This window comes from Cucurbita moschata, unplaced genomic scaffold (genome assembly GCF_002738365.1).
Source record: "Cucurbita moschata cultivar Rifu unplaced genomic scaffold, Cmos_1.0 Cmo_Scf00002, whole genome shotgun sequence".
NCBI classification, from domain to species: domain Eukaryota; kingdom Viridiplantae; phylum Streptophyta; class Magnoliopsida; order Cucurbitales; family Cucurbitaceae; genus Cucurbita; species Cucurbita moschata.
The window spans coordinates 4,779,501-4,797,742 of record NW_019268518.1 but is presented as its reverse complement, the minus strand read 5'-3'; the positions used below and the strand labels follow the sequence as shown (position 1 = coordinate 4,797,742).

Genomic DNA, 18,242 nt, shown 5'->3' with positions numbered 1-18,242 from the left:
AGTCCTAAAATCCAAAGATTTAAATACCCATTGTTGATTATTGTGGCAAATAGCGGGGGCTACATGAACAAAAAATAATACCATAATAGCAAATAACACATTTTCATTAAGTAGGCAAACCAATAAAAAAGAATAATGAAAATGAGTAAAAATAGAGACATGCATTTTTGAAACTTCATTGGAGCCTACTTGTTAGAAATTTTTAACTTCCACACACCAAATTTCAACCAAAATCTTGAAAGAAAGTTAATAATTAAAAAAAAAAAATAAGAGAACACTATACTATGAACAATGAAGGAAAACTGAATGAATTGAGAGAGAGAGAGAGAGAGAGAGAGAGAGAGAGAGAGAGAGAGATGGGAAGAGACAATACTTAATTAAGCTCACTTCCTCCATCGGTATGCTTTGGATTGTGCTAAGCTCTTGACCCTTGGAAATACGAACCCTCTTCTTGGCGGATTCCCTCCAACCAGCGAATTCTCGTATATTTCTTTGCATTCTTGTACAACCTACCACCACCCCCACCACCCCCATGTAAGTTTCTCATATTTTCTCGTTTCATTTCGTTACAACATGGCGTTGCATGTGTCGTGTTCATAAAAAGATATCATATAGCTTAGTCATAGTGTTTGGATCATTTTGCATGCACCTCGACTAATTTCTCACCTGAGAACATTCTAACTCCACAATATGTGGTTATAAAATGAAACCTTATAAGCTAAACAGATGGTCACCATAACTCGAACCCGTTCCTCTTAATCCTATTACTTTTTTCAATTGATTCTTAGCAGCCGCTCCCCAATAAATGTAGGGGTATGAATTTTTTTGAACGTTCAACCTCAAAGAGGATAGCTCATGTAGACCACTCTCGTGATGTTTTATAACTTAGTTTCTTCCCCTTGTTGATAACATTTTTTGTTTCTTTTTCCTAGACATCTTCGTTTTCCAGTGTTTTTTAAAACAGTAACCCATAGTTCATTTGATGATTTAAACAAGCAATTGCGATATTAACTCCCAACTAAGTGACGACCAGAGAGTAGTAAAGTTTCACATGATATAATAATATATGATGGTTGAAATAAAAGAAATACCTCTTTAGCGTCTTTTCTTGGTATGCCTTCCCGAAGTCCAACGAGCTTCTCGACCACCTCGGGCTGTAATTTGATAAACCCAAAATTATAATAAACCCGAGATACCGGAGCCAAAATTGCTATCTTAAGAAATTTGTTTACCGGGCAGTCTGGTTGGTGCTCAAGGATATTTGTGTAAATGAGTGTGAAAGTATCCAGACTCTCCGCAGAAGCAAGTTCCCTTAGATCACTCAGTATCCTTACTCTGCTTTCTACTTTCTGTTACAAAGACAGAATAGAAAAAGAAGTTTAAAAACCGATCAAAATAAATAAATTAATAAATGTACGTTAAAATATCACTTTGGTTCTTCATGTGCTTTCAATAAATCTTAAAATTAATTATTATCATTCGTTTGAAGTCAATTTTAATCGAATTTAGTAAAATAATAATATACACTCTTGAATATCTTTCCAAAATTTATAGACGGAAAACTAATAGAGACTTTTTTTTTTCGTCCTCTTATTTGAACACTTGCGGTATCTAAAAAAAAAAGTGCAATAAAATTAGCAGTGAGAGTATTTCAATAAGATTTGCAGGGATTACTTACAGAAATGCTAATATACTCCCTGAAAAAGTCCATGAGGACCTCTTCATCCAGCCTCATCCGCTCAATAGTTTCTTCCTTTATGTAGTTTTTCTAGAAACACAAGATGGATTTTAGACATTCAAATCATAGGGATCAAAGAAGTCGAGATTAGGCGTCGGGAAGTTAAGAATGAAACCTGTGTCAGCAAATGGTCTACATAGACGATCGCAGTTTCCTCTAGGCAAGCCTCGACAAATCTTCTGAATGATCTTTCCTCGATGTACCTTAAGCATTAAAGAAGATTATATGAAGATAGTAAAGCTTAAAGCCTATAACCATATTAAAACAAAAAGATAAAAATAGGTAAAATAGTCTGAAGCGAAAAGGAAAATGAGAACTTACATCTTCACATCTGTAAAATAGTCTCCAAACGTTGCGACTAGGTATTCTGTAACGAGCCCTTCGGACCATTCTATCATAGGAAAAGGGATAAAGTTGATAGTTCAGATGGATTGTTGCTTAATTTTTTGGATAAGAAACAAAAATTTTCATAAAAATTTTCATTGAAATGAAATATTTTATACCATACTCTAGTATATTCCCAAACTTTCTATCCATTTTGTCAAAAAAAAATTTCTAATTCTATGCACACTAGTATTCATAACACATAAAATATTGACAAATGACATGCGAAATATAGGGAAAGAACATTAGCCAAAGGACTAAAAACAATTTTCATTGAACTTTTGTACATGAGAGACCATATATGGTATGGCAAGGGATAATCCATAAAAAATCAACATTATCCAAAATATATTCTTCATCGGGACATATTTTCTGATTTCGTTTACTATTCCAGTTTATATTTCTGATAAAAAGAATAATATTTCAATGCAACAGATAAGCGTAAAAAAAAAATCTAACATTCACAGGCGAAGGCACAAATTTCCTAACCGCTTATTTTTGTCATGGTATGATTATAAACCATATATCCTTCCAACCAAATATATGTATATACTGCCCAACTTACAGAGGATTGCAACAGAGAAAGAAGGAATATTAATTACCCTTCTGATAAAGCTTGACAAGTAACTCTTGCACTCCAGGATCCTCAAAAATGACACTGACCGTTAGATGCACAGCTTCCTAGCATCAATTAATATGATATAATTGTTCAGGTCATCTCTTATCGTAGACAAGCCGATTAGCAATTTAACACGAGATGCTGAAAACTTGAAATACAAGATCTATGTCTACAATCATGTTTTCTTTCAATAAGAAGCATTTGAATTGACAAAAAACTAGAAATACAAAAAGATAGGGACAATGAATCCATTGTTAGGAATATCAGTAGGAAAATATTAGGGGCATTATTAGTATATTAAGAGAGAATATAGGCAATTAGACACTAGTCAGTGGAGCCGGATGGTTTCTCGTTTTCTCAGGGGCATGATCAAAGGGTGAAGATTTTCAAGAGAAGTGGCTTCTTTTTCGCAAGGTCTTTGTTCTTCTTACAGAGTGCTGCCCGGTAAACTGGTTCTTCAAAAAATGTCACGGAAGGCTTTTGTCCTTAGAAAATGGAAGGCTTTTAATTGGGCCATTTGACAAGGAGCTAACACTAATAGCAAAACTCAAAGAAAGAATCCCTTTATTGAGTCCAGATCATCTCTCTCTCTCTCTCTCGGGAACGATTAATCATTTCATTGATAATATGAAATCAATGTACAAACGAAGATCCTATAATGTAATTTACCAAGCAATGATAATACATAGAAGGCTGAGATATTAGTTATTTCACAGATTTCTTTGTCATGATACAAAAATTATAGACAAGATTTTATGAAATCACTCCTAAGAAGTCGTGTGTAATGTTCCTTGACACAGATGAAGTGCAAAAGAGATTCAGGAAGTTATATTTTTTGTTGTCTCAAATCTAAACTCGTTATTAGGAAATTTACACTTTTAGCCTTGAGATTTGAGTAAAAATTCTATTTGGTCCCAAATTTTCAAAAAGTCACTCAAAACGAGAATAGGATGCACAGTTTGAAGTTACATTTCCGTTCATTCTTTTAACAAGAATAGGATGCACAGTTTCATATGGCTACGTGGCATAAATTAACTTTTTTTAATTTAATATTTTACATAATATTAAATATGTTGATAAGTAAATAAAAAACAGTCGCATTTTTCATGGCTGACATTACAAAGGCTAAAGTTCAATGTGTGTTATATGGCATTTCGTTGGAGAATTGACTCAAACCTACCTCAGAAATATAATATACTTGCGCATAAGGATCAAGATAAAGAGAACACAAACAACTGTAGGAAAAAATTCTTGAAATATCCAGTACCTTGGCAACTTCTAGGAAGCCTTTGCAAGTGTCTTCAAAATTTATCTGTGGTGAAATATGGGGAGAAAACAAACCAAAATCAAATAAGTTTTGAGGGCCCTATCTTCCCAGATATTCACACTTTTTCTTTAATAAGAAAAAAAAAATTAATAACCAAAAGGAGAAGATGTACAAAAAAAAAAAGAAATTATGAAAAATTTATGACTCCTGATGGGCTTAATTTGGACGAAATCAAAATTACAAAAGTATTTAGAGAGGAGGCACAGACACCCAGTAGAAGCGAAGTCTGTCGAAAATATGTTTTTTTTCAAACATCATTGAACTTTTCATATTCCAATTTTAAGCCAAACTGGAAACGAAAAACAACCCAATATGATTATCTAAATCATGCAAAATTCAATTAAAAACAAATAGCCGTAGACAGATGGAAAGACCAGAGACCGGAAGAAAACATCCATTTTTTTAAAAAGACAGAGAGAGATGAATGTGGATGGATTCAATCCGAAAATAGGGTAGCAATTATTAATTAATAGGCAGGTAAAGATTTAAAAAAAGAAAAAGAAAATCATTAGGATAATATATTTCTCAAGAAAAATTCACAATATTTATTTATGGTGGAAAACATCTAACCATCAAGGTGCAAGATAATAACAAAAAGTAAAACGCACAGAGATCAACATTGCATCACCTGTTCAGCATAATTCTGAGGGAGCGCCTCTATCGTGCTATTACTTAACTCCATAGCAAGATCATAGCAACGCAAGTTGTTGTTAATCTGCAGGTATTTTCAATATCAAGTAGTAAGAGCAGGAGTTTCGATGCAAGCATAAAAATATAATAAATCCTACGTAAGAAAAGACGAACCATTGCACACAAAGGTTCTAAACCAATTTCAGAAGCAGGTTCTTCAAGTCTCTTCCTCTCAGCTGCTTGAAAATCAATCATTACCTTGGGACCAAAAAAAAAAAAGAAAAAAAACTGGCTCAATAACCATTTAAAAAAGGAATAATAGTAACAAAAGGGAAAAGGTGCATGTTATACTTAATAAGCTAATGAAATTTTAGTAGTAGTTAAAGTTACATCATGAGTGCAAAAAAATTTCTAACGCACCTGAATAATAGCCAAGGAAATTCTGTAAAGCATGACATCCGTGCTATTATCACGAACAATTTGTACTTGCTCACCTAGGATCCTAAACAAATCAACAGCTGCAGGTGTATACAGCTTGCCATCTTCAGTTTTTTTGGGTGGTTGAACCTTATCAGCCTCCAAGATATTCAAGTACCATTTCTAGGAACCATAAGAACCAACAATGATAACAGCTGAAAATGATCAGTGACTCCAACATCATAATCCTTAAAATTATTATTGACAGATCGTATTATGTCATTACCCTTGTAGTAGCTTGCATTCTTTCAACATAAGAATTCATCAGGGGATCCATAGCACCACTCTCAGAACATACTTGGGCCAGGGACTCATCAACACCTAGTCCAATCAGGTTATCTTGATACTCTACAACCCAACCAGTAACCTAACTCCAGTAGCGAGGGAAGAAAAGTAAAATTTAGAAACGAAGATTTTCATGTGATGATAAACACTCAAATAACATGATATCATTTAAAATTGTGGTAGTCGAATCATTCCTAAAGAAGGAACTGGAGATTTTAGCAAATTACTGCACTTTTTGTTCTCTTTGCAAGAAAGCTATTAATGACAAATATGCATGCTGCAAATACTACTGAAAGTGCTCAATAATAAATATCCAGAAACAATTTGTTCAGACTAGCAGGGTCAATCCATTTGGCATATATATAGAACAGTGCCAATATGATTTGAAAATATTATGACCAAAGCTGGGGAAAAATCCCCTCTTCTTCCACGGGGATATACAATATCACAAAATCTATGAATTAATCAAGCTGTGTATGTAATAGAATCCTTGGTACAAGTTTTTGTTCAACACAAAATGAAATATCGATGACCTTAAGAAGCAAACTATTATGAGATCTCTTTTCTTTATCCCGTACTAATCAATATACTGAAGTAGGATTCTGTGTTATCTGCTGAGTACTATATAAAAAAATGTATGTTAGTTATCCAATCAAAACCAAAAACCAAGGTCTCTGCCCACAGGAAGGACCACTTTAGATGGAATCCGGAAGTCAAGGGCAACATTCATCGCCTTAAAAAGGATCAGAGATATAAGATGAAAAAACTGACTGCTTAGACAAAACCAGTACCTTTAAAATTTCTATATTGGTCAAGTCATTTGCCCTGTCACTGAGTAATCTGAGCATCTGAATGAACCTTTCAGTGTACAGATTGACCATGAGTTGGAATATCTCATATCTACAAAAACATAATATCAGAAGTTGGAAGGTTAATTTATTTAAAACTAAAAATGATAATTTTATCCAAAGAAACAAGGTATCTTATCAGCTACCAAGAAATTTCAAATCATAGTCTTTACAAGCTAAAATGAGGAAGCACAAATCCAGTTACAGCGGATCTTTTGTTGGGCTTAAAGAAGGTCTTGTTTCTTACGCAAAATAATGATAAATATATAAATCTAAAGGAGAGCAATCAGACAAGCAAACCTTGGAGGGAAACAAGGAGCCACGTAGTCATAGACATCACCAAGCTCTTCTCCAATCTAAAACGTGAAAAATTGTAATGGCAAGAGGAAGATTAAGCAAAGAGTCTAATATATAATATGATACTAGAAGAATAACCAAGTGAATACAAGTCACCATTGGAAACTCATCAAATACGTTTAAAAGTGAATAATAACCAAGTGAGCTCTAAGGCTTGAGCAATGATTTTAATTTGTCTGAATGGTCCACAATCCACATGGGGTCTTCTTCTTTTGTAAATAAACTGTCTGAGGTCTTTAAGAAAAATAAAAGTCAAGGCTAAATATATATTTTACTTCATAATATTTGGTTTTTTTCCCTTATTTGGACATTGATCTTTTAAACAATTCTATTTCATCATTTATGCATCGAACGGTTCTCCATTAAATCTTTGCAACCACTAAATGTCAAAAGAATGAGAATACATCAATTTAAAATTGGTGTCATTAGGAGGTTGTAATTTGTTGATAAAGCAATTTTTTTAATGGGTTAACTTTTTTGAACAAAAAGCAATTTCAGGTCAAGTAAGTTACTGCGTGCTAATTGATATGAAAGGAGTAAATTTGTTAGTTTATATGTGAATGGCATGTCTGTTTCACCAATTTAGAACATATGGTATTTTTCTACTGAATTAATGAAGTGTATTTTATCATTACATCTTCATTTTGTTAGTTAACTTAAATCATTTTTACGACAAAAAGGAATTATTTGAAAATATTCAATACATTATACATAAGGGAAGAAATATTTAAAGATTCGGGACCAATCTAAAAATAAATATATTAAAAAAAAAAAAAAACTCCAATAGTCATAGGAACTAAACTATATATTCAACCTAAACATCAATAATTTCCGGAAATATTTGAATTTCATAACCTTCCCTATTAGTAGAGAGGCAAAAACTATGATCTTGACGTCCACATATCCACTTATTAAATTATTTTGTTTTTAATGATTCTAATGCTTATCAGACTACAACATCTAAATTTTAAGGATTTTCTGTGTTCTCAATCTTAAGCGCTCTTTATACAAAGTAGAAACTTTGTAATTACACCCGAAGCACAAAAATAGTTTAGTTAGCACCAATATAGGTTTTTCTCTGATTGTTTATAAAATTGTTCTTTGGACTGCATGATATAGACCAACTTCAGGTACCACCAAATTATCCGAGTGTAAGTAGTTCTAATGGTGCAACATTAGTTTTTCTCATTCTTTTTCTGTCTAAAAATCTACTCAGATATTTTGTCATTCTGAATCACTTCCTACAGGTGTAGAATAAAAGATTCATGAAGTTGCAACACAGCAAAGCTTAACCCATCATTTTTGACGTCATTATCTGGCCAATTAGTTTTACATAGAAAACATAATTGCTGATCCTCATTCCAAACCAGAGATGGATAAAAATAAAAACAACATAGAAGGTTTATATTTGATGATGCGTACCGTTCGAGCTTCCTCTAAAGCTGCCTTCAGGTCCTCAAAAACAAGCTGATGAGAATTAAACTTCATGAGACACATTAACAAGAAGCCAAGACGGTAAAAAGTATAATTCATTTTTTTTTTCCATACAAAGTTTGAAGAGAAATACCTCCGTCAAAAGTTTACTAAACCTTCCTTCAACAGTCTTCCTTATTTGCTCATAGCATTTGTCTTTGTATTGTTTCCCCTGAGCCTTCAATTTTTGCTGTGTTAGGTTTCTAGAAGAAGCTGTTGCTGTGGTGGTTTTTCTGGTTTGTTAAATTGAAAATTTATTGATCAACAAAATAACACTAAATAATTTATCTAAAAATGAGTTAAACATGTTAAAATATATACTTTGTGGTTCTGCGAGGGTTTGCTACAGTTGCCATTGCGCCACCTCCCTCAGCCTCAGCTGCTTCCTCAGCAAGTTGTTGATCGAGAATTTCTTGCATTTCAACGACTCTAAAAAGGTATAATTGACATATGCACAAAATAATTTCGAGTCAAATTAGCTATCCTAAAAAATTCTAACAAGGATTTCCCAGAAACTTCTATCTCAAGATTTAAGGAATTAAAGAATTAGAAGAAATAATTAATTGAGGATTTCTTTGCATTTCATCATATCCCCACATCAAATGGCAGTTATTCTATATAGAAAATATAAACACCACAGAAAGTAAGAAAATAAAATTGCACTGAGGCTCACCTTTTTGTTCCTCCTACCTTTAGTAAAGTTATGAACAAGTAATAGGGTAGCTAAGATTGAACAAGAATTTTTTCAATAGTGGAACAAACCAAAATGCATATAAGCCTACGAAGTTTCTTGTCTATGCAAAAGAAAATTGATATTGTACAATCACAAGATTGAACAAGAGAAATAACACTATCTTTCAGCTTCTTCATGGGAGTTGAGAGTTGGCAGTCACATAAAGAAAATTCCATCATTTTTTACATGTCAAAAATTAGTTGTCCTGAACTAAAAAAGAAAAGACTGACCAATTGTATCTGATTTAGATCACATAAATTTTTCTATAACCTGGAAGAACCCTTAGCCCTCATTTTCTCTCACATGTGATTATTGAATAGAGCCGATGAAGGATAGGATCAGACATGACCTTTAAAGCATCACATAGCATAATGAAGTATACCTTTTACCTCCATCAAACATAAAAGAAATGGAGGAAGTATCAACAGACAGCTAAAGATATCACCACTTTTCCTTCATCGTTTCTCTGTCTCTCTGTCTCTCTCTCTTAAATTTTCTCTCCAGGGACTACTTAAATACCATACGGTTTTCAAGATAATCAGGAAACTGGAAATATAGAAGGATAGGTGATTCTAATTCTTCACAAACTTCTGAGTTCTTTCTCAGCATTATGAGATCCAAAACATATGTATGATTATTCTAACTGAATTACTACAATAAACAAAATTTAGCCCAAGATTGGCAAATGTCAATATGTCTGTACCTTATAGCACGAACCAATGTTTGTGGACTGCAAAGTGGAAAAAATTACACAGTTAGAAAAAGAGTACAAAAAGGATCAAAATCATAATTACGGCTACAAATGAAGCTTTATAAATGAATAAGTTCTCCAGCCGAATGTTTTTATCTATATTAACCCATTTTACAGTTGTTTAAATCACCCACACACACACAAACCTTTTGTACTGGACATTAAATTATTATCACAACAATTTGGCAAGATTTCACCTACATAACTAACAAAACTTGGCTACTCAATTCTATATTGTTCATAGCAAACGGGAAGGGGGTGAGGGAGGAGGAATCCATCTTCCAACCTTAAGGAAGCCATGATTGCTCCCCTACAAAATCTTCCCACGTCTTCCTCAGCAAGTCACAATCCCAAAAATCCGTCTAAAGTGCATACCAGATATGTACAAGTTTTTCTTTTATTATATTAACTCGTAGAATATTCATGAGTCCTCACTTCAGAATTCAAAAGCATAGATATCATCTTTGAGTTTCCACCAAAACAAAAAACTTATAAAGATAATGGTCGTTTCACACTCATCAAATCAAATCCAAAATGACTCCACAAGCTAAGCTGAAGATATGAATTTCAGCATATTAGCAAGATAATACACCAATTATGGGACAAGAAAACAGTTATTTGAAAAAAAATTCCTCTCCAAAAAATCCCACATCGGGATGTTTGAATTTCACTCCATCTTTTTGCAAATCTGCCAACCCCTAGATACAAGGATCCTAACAAAAGGTTATTTTGAGACAAATGAATGTTGGAGAGTCGGGTGGATACCTAGGCACAAAGACATGGGAGGGAAAAAGAAATGACGAAATGCTTCGTGAATTAGAAAATAAGTGTAAATCCCAAAAAATCACCTTATTCATTATACTATATTTTCTCCTATTAAAAAAATGTTAATATTTTATATAATACACTAGACATTTTATCTAGAGAAGATAATCAGAATTTATACCTCCCTGTTCCAAAGGGACACCAAATCAAAGAATATGAAAACTATAGTCCAAGATCAACCTCCAAGAAGTAATGAGGTACAAACAAATAAAATTAGTTAATAAATTAGTTAGATTAAACAAGAAAAACACAACTGTTGACAAAAAAAATGTCTCATATAACAGAACCAATCTTTTTTGGAGGTAAAAAACTAGAAATTCAAATAATAAGAGACAACATTAAATTTAATAATATCATTGAAACTATACACAATGTACCTCTCTTTAGAAAGTTTATAAAAGTTGGACACATGTTCCCATAAGGTCTTCTCAAATGTTTCCCACGTTCGATCTACGTCTTCAAAATATTCTCTGTTGTTTATTCCAAAGGTTAGGAAGCAGGGAAGGTCACGCTATGTATCAGAAAAAAAGATTGATAAAACTATAATAAAATAACATTAACTTAAACAACTAAATAGAACCAAAATTTCACCATGACCATCATCCTAAGTTTATTTAATCGTTTGTTATCCTAATAAATGAAATTACCCATAGAGAATTTCTAAAGACTGAAGTATTCTCTCTGCCCTCTTACCATTGTCCCACCAACAATAGCTAGTTCCTCTAAAAACTTCGAATACCCAAATAAGTAGGCCACTTAAGTTTACCATTGAATTCCATTATTGTAAAATTATTCTAGACATGGTTAGAGATATAAAAAAAAATGAAACGGATTTCATTGAAAGTATGAAATGTACAAGGAGGAAGGGCCAGACCCCTACAAGGCAAAAGCAGCCACTGATAAAAAAAAATTACGAAGATTTTTTTATAAAATCCCACTTTTCAATACTAACCACAGATCAGATATTGAAAAAAATTTGGAGAGGAAACAATTTCTTGATCAAATGAAAGGATACAAAAGAGAAAACCCAGCCAAAGAGATTACAGAAAACTTCTCCAGTTGGATAGAAGAGAATTTAAGCTCTTGCTGGTAAACATTATTTCTACACCAATAAAGAGCCAAAAAAGGTGAGGCCTCTGGGACCTCATGTGGGGATCTTTCTTTGTCTTGAAAGATCCTAGAGCTCCTTTCATTCCAAATAAGAAGTTAAAGTGGATACTAAACTAGAGGATATTTGCATGTAATTGCAAATACCAGGTAGTTTGTTTTATTCCCTAACGAAAATAGGATAGATCTACATTCAGGGTAAAAGAACAAAAAGAAGAGGTTAACAAAAAACAAATACATACCTTAGTCTCCCAACCTCTTCTTTGTGAGATGCTGCAGCTGCCAAAGCAAACCTCCGTTTTCCATCAAGTGCAGTTAGCCTCTGTGACAAGTGTGCATGTAATGGGAAGAATTATAAGGGCCAGATTATAAATGCATGAAATGCTACATGAAGATACTACGCTGTTTAGTTTTGAAAAAAAAATGCTCAAATGTCAAAATGATGAGAAAACTTTTCAACCTTAACAACTACAATAAGACCACTTCACCTCGTAAGTGTTTATAAGCTCTTTTGCATCACTCAAAGAATCTCGGGCCTCAGACGCTTCAACAGATATGGACATCATGCCCTCAACATCCTATTCAAGGCATAGAACATTAGTTCTATAACACCATAAAAATACAGCTAACCACCATGGAGAGAAAACAAATAGATAAATAAATAAAATTAAAAGGTCTTGAACTTAAAGCGAGAAAATTGATTTATGGATTAAGTATATCATGTTGGACATGCAAGATTTTGCTAGAAGAAAAGTTGATTGCTGGATTGTTAAATTAATGGCCTAGGTACTTGATGCAATTGCAACCCCACGTGTATAAGTTTAATTTACAACCAATTTCTCAAGTAATGCGACTAAAATGCTATAAAGACCTAAAAGTTTGTGAAAATAAAAAGAACAAAAGCGATAAAAAGAAAGCCACATAAATCATCCAAGAGTGTGTTAAATTCCAAGGGCACATTTGAGACATACTTTAGCATTTAATTACATTTATAATTAAGGAGAAGGCTGACCTTCAAGGTTGTTAACAAGTTATTCCTTGCATTGCTAAGGAGCTTTATCTGATCATGGTTCTCTATTAATGTTTGGCATTCTTGACATAACCTGAATGCACAAGGCAATTGAGTTATCACGATACTTGAATCAAGAAAGTTATTTGACTGCCAGTGCATCTATTTTCATACTTCTCAATTGAAATAAAGTTTTCTCGAAGCTGGTTTATTGACTTTTCAGATAAAGAAAGCGACTCCAGTCCAGCTTGTGCTTGTTCAACCTGCATTCACGTTGGGAAAGCAAGACTATTTGAGCAACACAAGCTATTTTATCTTCGAGTGCATCTCAGAACGTTTGGTCCATTAGTAAATATGGGAATACACAATGGTGAGACAGCAGATCTCTTCAGAAATAATGGAAGAAGCTGTCAGCTATACCTGCTCCGCAACCATTGTACTGAGTTGTGCATCATTAGCCTGAAAATGAAGCATTAACTATTTTCAGTAAACCCCACAAAACTAGGAAAACATAATATGATTAGCAGAAAGATAAAACACTCAGAAGCACACAGTAATCGTGCCAGAATAGAACATCATAATACAGACAATTACGCTTCATCTGTACAAAACATATTTTGAAATCAATAACTATAAGCATTGATACAATTATGAATTAACCGATACTATGGCAGGAAGTTGAATTAAATCTATTTTTACACTGCTTACAGCAACGATAAACTATAGAACTCCCTTCATCTATAAAACATATGTTGCATTTTCAGCGAGAAATTTAATCAAGTACCCCAACTATGCCGCAATATTAGGCAAAAGGGGAGAATTTATGTTCTGGTGTTCACATGATCAAGAGTACCTCGGTGTAGCGTGCAACATCCAAACTTGATTACCAGAGAATTTAAGTGCAATCAAAAATTAGCCTCATCTTGTGAAGCTTAAGTGAGATCCGCAATTCATAGCATGTACAAGTGTTACAGTTAAAACCTTCATTCACGATTTGTGTTTGCAGCAAATTTTTTAAATTCATCGCTCTCAGAAGTACATTATTTGTCAACTATTTAAAATCATCAACCCCTGGAATTTGGTAGACTACGTCCCCTATACGTTCCTATGAATGAGAGGATGAAGTAGATTTTTAAGTGCAAGTGCTCTAAAGTCTTAAATGCATAAGGTAAGTCTTCAGGTGAGGAATTGAGAAATTTTGAGTCCGAAAAATAGCTAAAATCACTATCCAGATGAGTGATGTTGCAACATTCTAGCATTTCTTGTCTAAACTAAATCAAAGACTCATCAACTGCAGTAACTATTTCAACAAAACATAAAAGAAAATTTGGATCACTTGCTCTACATCCTATCAATAGAATTACTGCCAGCAAAGCTCCAGCACAAGAGCTGGAAACAAAAATTCAGCAATAGAAAATTCACGCAGATGTCGCAGAAGATCATAAGAGTTGAAGAATGTGATGAAAAAAAAAACGCTGAAAACAAGTACCTGCTGACGAGTAATGTAATCGGCCTTGATCGAACTAATTGACTGCAGAAGCTCCGGAAGCGGCAGAAGCTTGGCAACCTCGCGTACGGCTGCTTCCTTTGCTTCGATACCGAGATCCTCGACCATCATCTTGAAGTAAACAAGAATTGGAAACACAAGAGACTTGACAATCGAGCAGATAATCAATGTAATTAAAGAAAAAGTCGATTTCCGAAAGTAGCAACGATCTCTGATGCTTGATAAACAGATTATTCGGCTACCGAACAATGTTTCTTCATCAGAATGGAAATGGATCTGATTGACGAGGCAGGTTCCACAAATTTCTTGAACAGATGGACGACGAATTGGGCCACAACATGAAATTCTAGGCCGAGCGAAATTGCTTTGAAATGATTTATAGAATTTTATCTGTCAAACGCTGTGTTCTCCGTAAAAACAGATATTATGTGCCTATACACAAAATAATAAACCCAAAAAATATCAATTTATACATCGTTAAAATCTCAAATCGATTAAAACTATTTTTTTAATTAAATTAAATATTTTAATATAACTCGATTTTAAAATTATAAACCCATAATTTTCACACTTATATAACATTTATTAAATTTTTTCTTTTTTTCTTTTTGTAAAAAAAAACTATATAATTTTCTTTTTCTTTTTGTAAAAACAACAATATAATTTTTAGTCCCTAATTTAATAGAATATGTGAATGGTAATAATTTTATTAAAGAAATTATAATTAAAAAGTTGAAATCTATGAGGGTGGAAAATCCATTATTTAAACTTTTTATTCTTAATATTTTATAATATTATATTATAAAAAAAAATATTAAGTTAGAACATAAACTCTACGTACAAAAGTTTATCATTCAACCATCAAATTTACTCTAAAAGAGATTAACCTCTTTCATCGTATATATATCTATTAACCTACGGGTCGGATATCGTTTAAATAAAAAATTGAAAAGAGAGCTGGTAGATTTCTCCACATTAGTTGAACGGGGACGGAGAATCTTGACCCCAAATGGTTATCGTTTAAATAGAAAATGGAAAAGGTAGATTTCTACCCATTAGCTAAACGGAGACGGAGAATCCCGACCCCACCACCAGTTATATATATATGCCAAGAAAAGGAATGGAGAAGGCTTCTCCGTCCCCTTCCCATAGACATCTAATAAAATTAGACATTTTGATGATAAAGTTATTAAAACACTTACCTAATCCGACTCTAAAATATCTTCCGAATTGAAGTAAAAAACATTTGAATAGCATCAGCTCAATTGACAAAGATCAACCATATAATTATCCTCAAGGATTGGCTTCTCTCACAGTTTATGGCTCTTCGAGACTTGAGTAAATCTTGATAAATGCAGAGCTTTTCATCCTTGATGCAAGCCTAAAGACTAGTTACAAGCACAAGCAATCATATATCAGATTGGTAGAACCATTCAAGTGCAAAGGAACCTAATCACAATCATAGACTAACACATTGAAGTTCAATACAAGATCAAATGAGAATACCGTAGGAATCACGGTCCGACTTCAACAGGTTTGAATCCTCCATCGAGTGACGCTTTCACTGCATCAAGCACCAGCTGAGTTTTTCGACTGATGTTCGGCCACTTCTTCTCGGGTTTGGAGCCATTTGCTTTGATCTCTTTAACCAAATGAGAAAACTCTCTCACCATGTGAGCCTCCTGAGGAAGATCAGTAGGGACTATATGTTTGCTTGGTAGCGGTTCCCAACCAGTCACAAGTTCAGTGAAACCAGATTTTGAATTGGTACAGAAATAGGCCTCCTTCTCTCCATAAGGTATAATGAAATCATTCACATGTAATGTCCCGTTTGTTCCGATGGCGGTGATATCCATGGTTAAGTTTGACAAGAACGAGCAGTGGAAGGTTGCTATTTTCCCATCGTCCCAAAAGAGAGAAGCTCCACACGATAAAATCACGCCCGATTCGTTCAACACAGGATTAGGAAATGCGATCACTCGTTTAGGCAGTTCAAAGTTGGCAGCAAAAAGAATGGAACGAATACAGTACCATCCAGCATCACCCAAAGCACCAAGACCATCAAGGTCGGACTTCACGCGAATATCATTAGCTAAGAAGTCGGCATCAGCCGCAAAAGAAAAAACACTGTTTACCTATGATGTTCAGAACAGAAAAAAGATCAATCTACAAATCAATGAATTGTCCAAAACCAGAAGAAAATTTGAACTTCTAATCATTGATCGTACAACGAAAACACGTGCAAACGATGGGTATAAAATATATTAACAAAATTTAACCTTTTTCTTCATAACTATATCATAGAGCTAGTTCACTCAAACTTTATAACATATGTACCATATATCAGAACTACCATGCGTACAATTGCAATGCTTTTCAGCAAACAAATGCAATGTTAAGATTAACAACTGCAATGTTAATAGTAAAGACCTGTGAACTCATGAGAGTATAAAGTAAAGGGTCTTTCTCTCGCTTTCACTTGTCAATCATTGAAATAGAGATGTCCATTTAATCCACGGGGATCTACCCCAATCGAGGTCAGGAAACCCCATCTAAATGGGGAATGCGAGAGGGAGCAATAAGAGGTTTCTCCCCGTCAAATAAACAAAGCTAGATACGAGAATTATATTCCCTAACTCCGCCCGATTCTCCACCCGCCCGATTCTCCCCATCAAATAAACAAAGCTAGATACGAGAAGTACTCGCATCTACTCATAAAAGGAACAAGCACCGATCTTATATTCTCTACTACTTTTTAGCATTTCATTCATGTAAATAGTATCCATCTTTTTGTAATTATAGCCTCACATCTCTCATACCCCATTGGAAAAGTTGTTTGTAATATTCCTAAAGGTAGGATCCTCCATCTTTAGTGACTTCATTTGATCAACAAATTGAACTGTTTCTTGTTTAGAAAAGCCTACATATGTCAGGTAAAGGGCAACCCATTTCATTTCATATCATCTTGTTCGACCATGACCATAACTTGGATGAGCAACACGGCAGCCTGCCTGTACGCCGGTGCACAAGCATTTACCAAGCAAGAAAGACCAGACTACGAAAAACAGCCCTAATTTACAGTCCGTGCAGGAAAAATTTGAACAGATATTTTCCTAAAAGGTCAGGTAAATTGTAATAGGAGGCAAATATCTAGATATTTGTCAAATAACCATAATCAAAGGCTTTAGCACTGACGACTCAAATTTCTCAAGTTTCCAGCATGATCGCAGTTAGTGAAAGAGTACAGTATATGAATTACATCATTCTGAATGGAATTTGAATCACATACCGATTTGAGCTGGCCAAATTGTTCTGCATCGGAGAGAAATTCCTTCATCAAGGCCGTACGAGGATTATGCATCCACATGGTACCGTCCATGAACTGCACTCCATTGGCTTCACACGCTTCGAGGATCTTATCAAACTCAGATACATTAAGCGCTACAGGTTTCTCAAGGAGCAAGTGCTTCTTCTTCTCGGCAGCGAGCACGGCCCAGCGCAAGTGAAGACTAGTCGGAAGAGGAACATAGACAGCATCGATTTCAGGATCGTCAAGAACAGCTTCGTAAGAACCATAGATTTTAACCTGAGGACTGAAACCATTATCGACGGCAAATTTGGAGGCCTTTTCAACGGAACGGCTGCCGATTGCCGAGAGAGTGGCGTTGGGAGCAAGAGCAATGGCACGAGAAACCTTCCGAGCAATCTCGGCTGCGCCGATGATTCCGAAACGGACAATCATGTCGGCCATGGGGGCGGTGTGGATCTTTGGGGGTTGGTGGGGAAGTGTGATGGAGATAAGGGAAGCGCAGCTGATGAGAAAGTGCTATTCGATCCACTCCACGCTTGTGTAACGAGAAAAGCACTTTCCAAATTCTTAAAGTTCAATTTTAAAGTTCAATTATTAGTATTACTGCTACGAGATCAAAAAAATCATTTAAAGTCCCAACTTTTATGAATATATCCATTTATGACTTCACTTTAATTTAAAAAAATGTTTCTTTATGTTTAAAATTTATATATATATATTCTAAAAAAATGTCCTATACTCTTAAATTTTTTATAAATTTTCGTTTCAAATACTCCTAAATTTCAAAAAAAAAATTAAAATTAAAAATTAAAATCCCTAAAAAATTTAAAATGATTTAAAAAATAACTAGTTTCATTAATAT

At 34.1% G+C, this 18,242-nt stretch overlaps 2 protein-coding genes across 3 annotated transcripts; both read right to left on the bottom strand.

The window, feature by feature from the left end:
• Positions 1–221: 221 nt before the first annotated feature.
• LOC111462863 (exocyst complex component SEC6) lies at positions 222–14,471 on the bottom strand. The gene is made up of 25 exons (XM_023106651.1): positions 14,053–14,471; positions 12,984–13,022; positions 12,738–12,826; positions 12,567–12,657; positions 12,043–12,132; positions 11,797–11,876; positions 10,825–10,917; positions 9,575–9,601; positions 8,460–8,567; positions 8,233–8,371; positions 8,088–8,132; positions 6,609–6,664; positions 6,252–6,360; positions 5,402–5,542; positions 5,119–5,298; positions 4,873–4,956; positions 4,697–4,783; positions 4,009–4,053; positions 2,725–2,803; positions 2,060–2,129; positions 1,854–1,941; positions 1,679–1,768; positions 1,233–1,349; positions 1,092–1,154; positions 222–509 (listed from the first exon to the last, which is right to left on the bottom strand). The coding sequence occupies exons 1-25, from the start codon at positions 14,179–14,181 to the stop codon at positions 384–386; spliced, it is 2,265 nt and encodes a 754-aa protein (XP_022962419.1). The 5' UTR covers positions 14,182–14,471; the 3' UTR covers positions 222–383.
• An 829-nt stretch (positions 14,472–15,300) lies between these two features.
• LOC111463907 (uncharacterized oxidoreductase At4g09670) lies at positions 15,301–17,948 on the bottom strand. 2 transcript variants are annotated; one of them, XM_023107879.1, is made up of 3 exons: positions 17,360–17,948; positions 15,577–16,205; positions 15,301–15,458 (listed from the first exon to the last, which is right to left on the bottom strand). In XM_023107879.1, the coding sequence occupies exons 1-2, from the start codon at positions 17,819–17,821 to the stop codon at positions 15,585–15,587; spliced, it is 1,083 nt and encodes a 360-aa protein (XP_022963647.1). In that variant the 5' UTR covers positions 17,822–17,948; the 3' UTR covers positions 15,301–15,458; positions 15,577–15,584. The 2 variants fall into 2 exon arrangements, with proteins under 2 accessions (XP_022963647.1, XP_022963640.1); XM_023107872.1 differs by having other exon boundaries at positions 15,301–16,205.
• Positions 17,949–18,242: the final 294 nt, after the last annotated feature.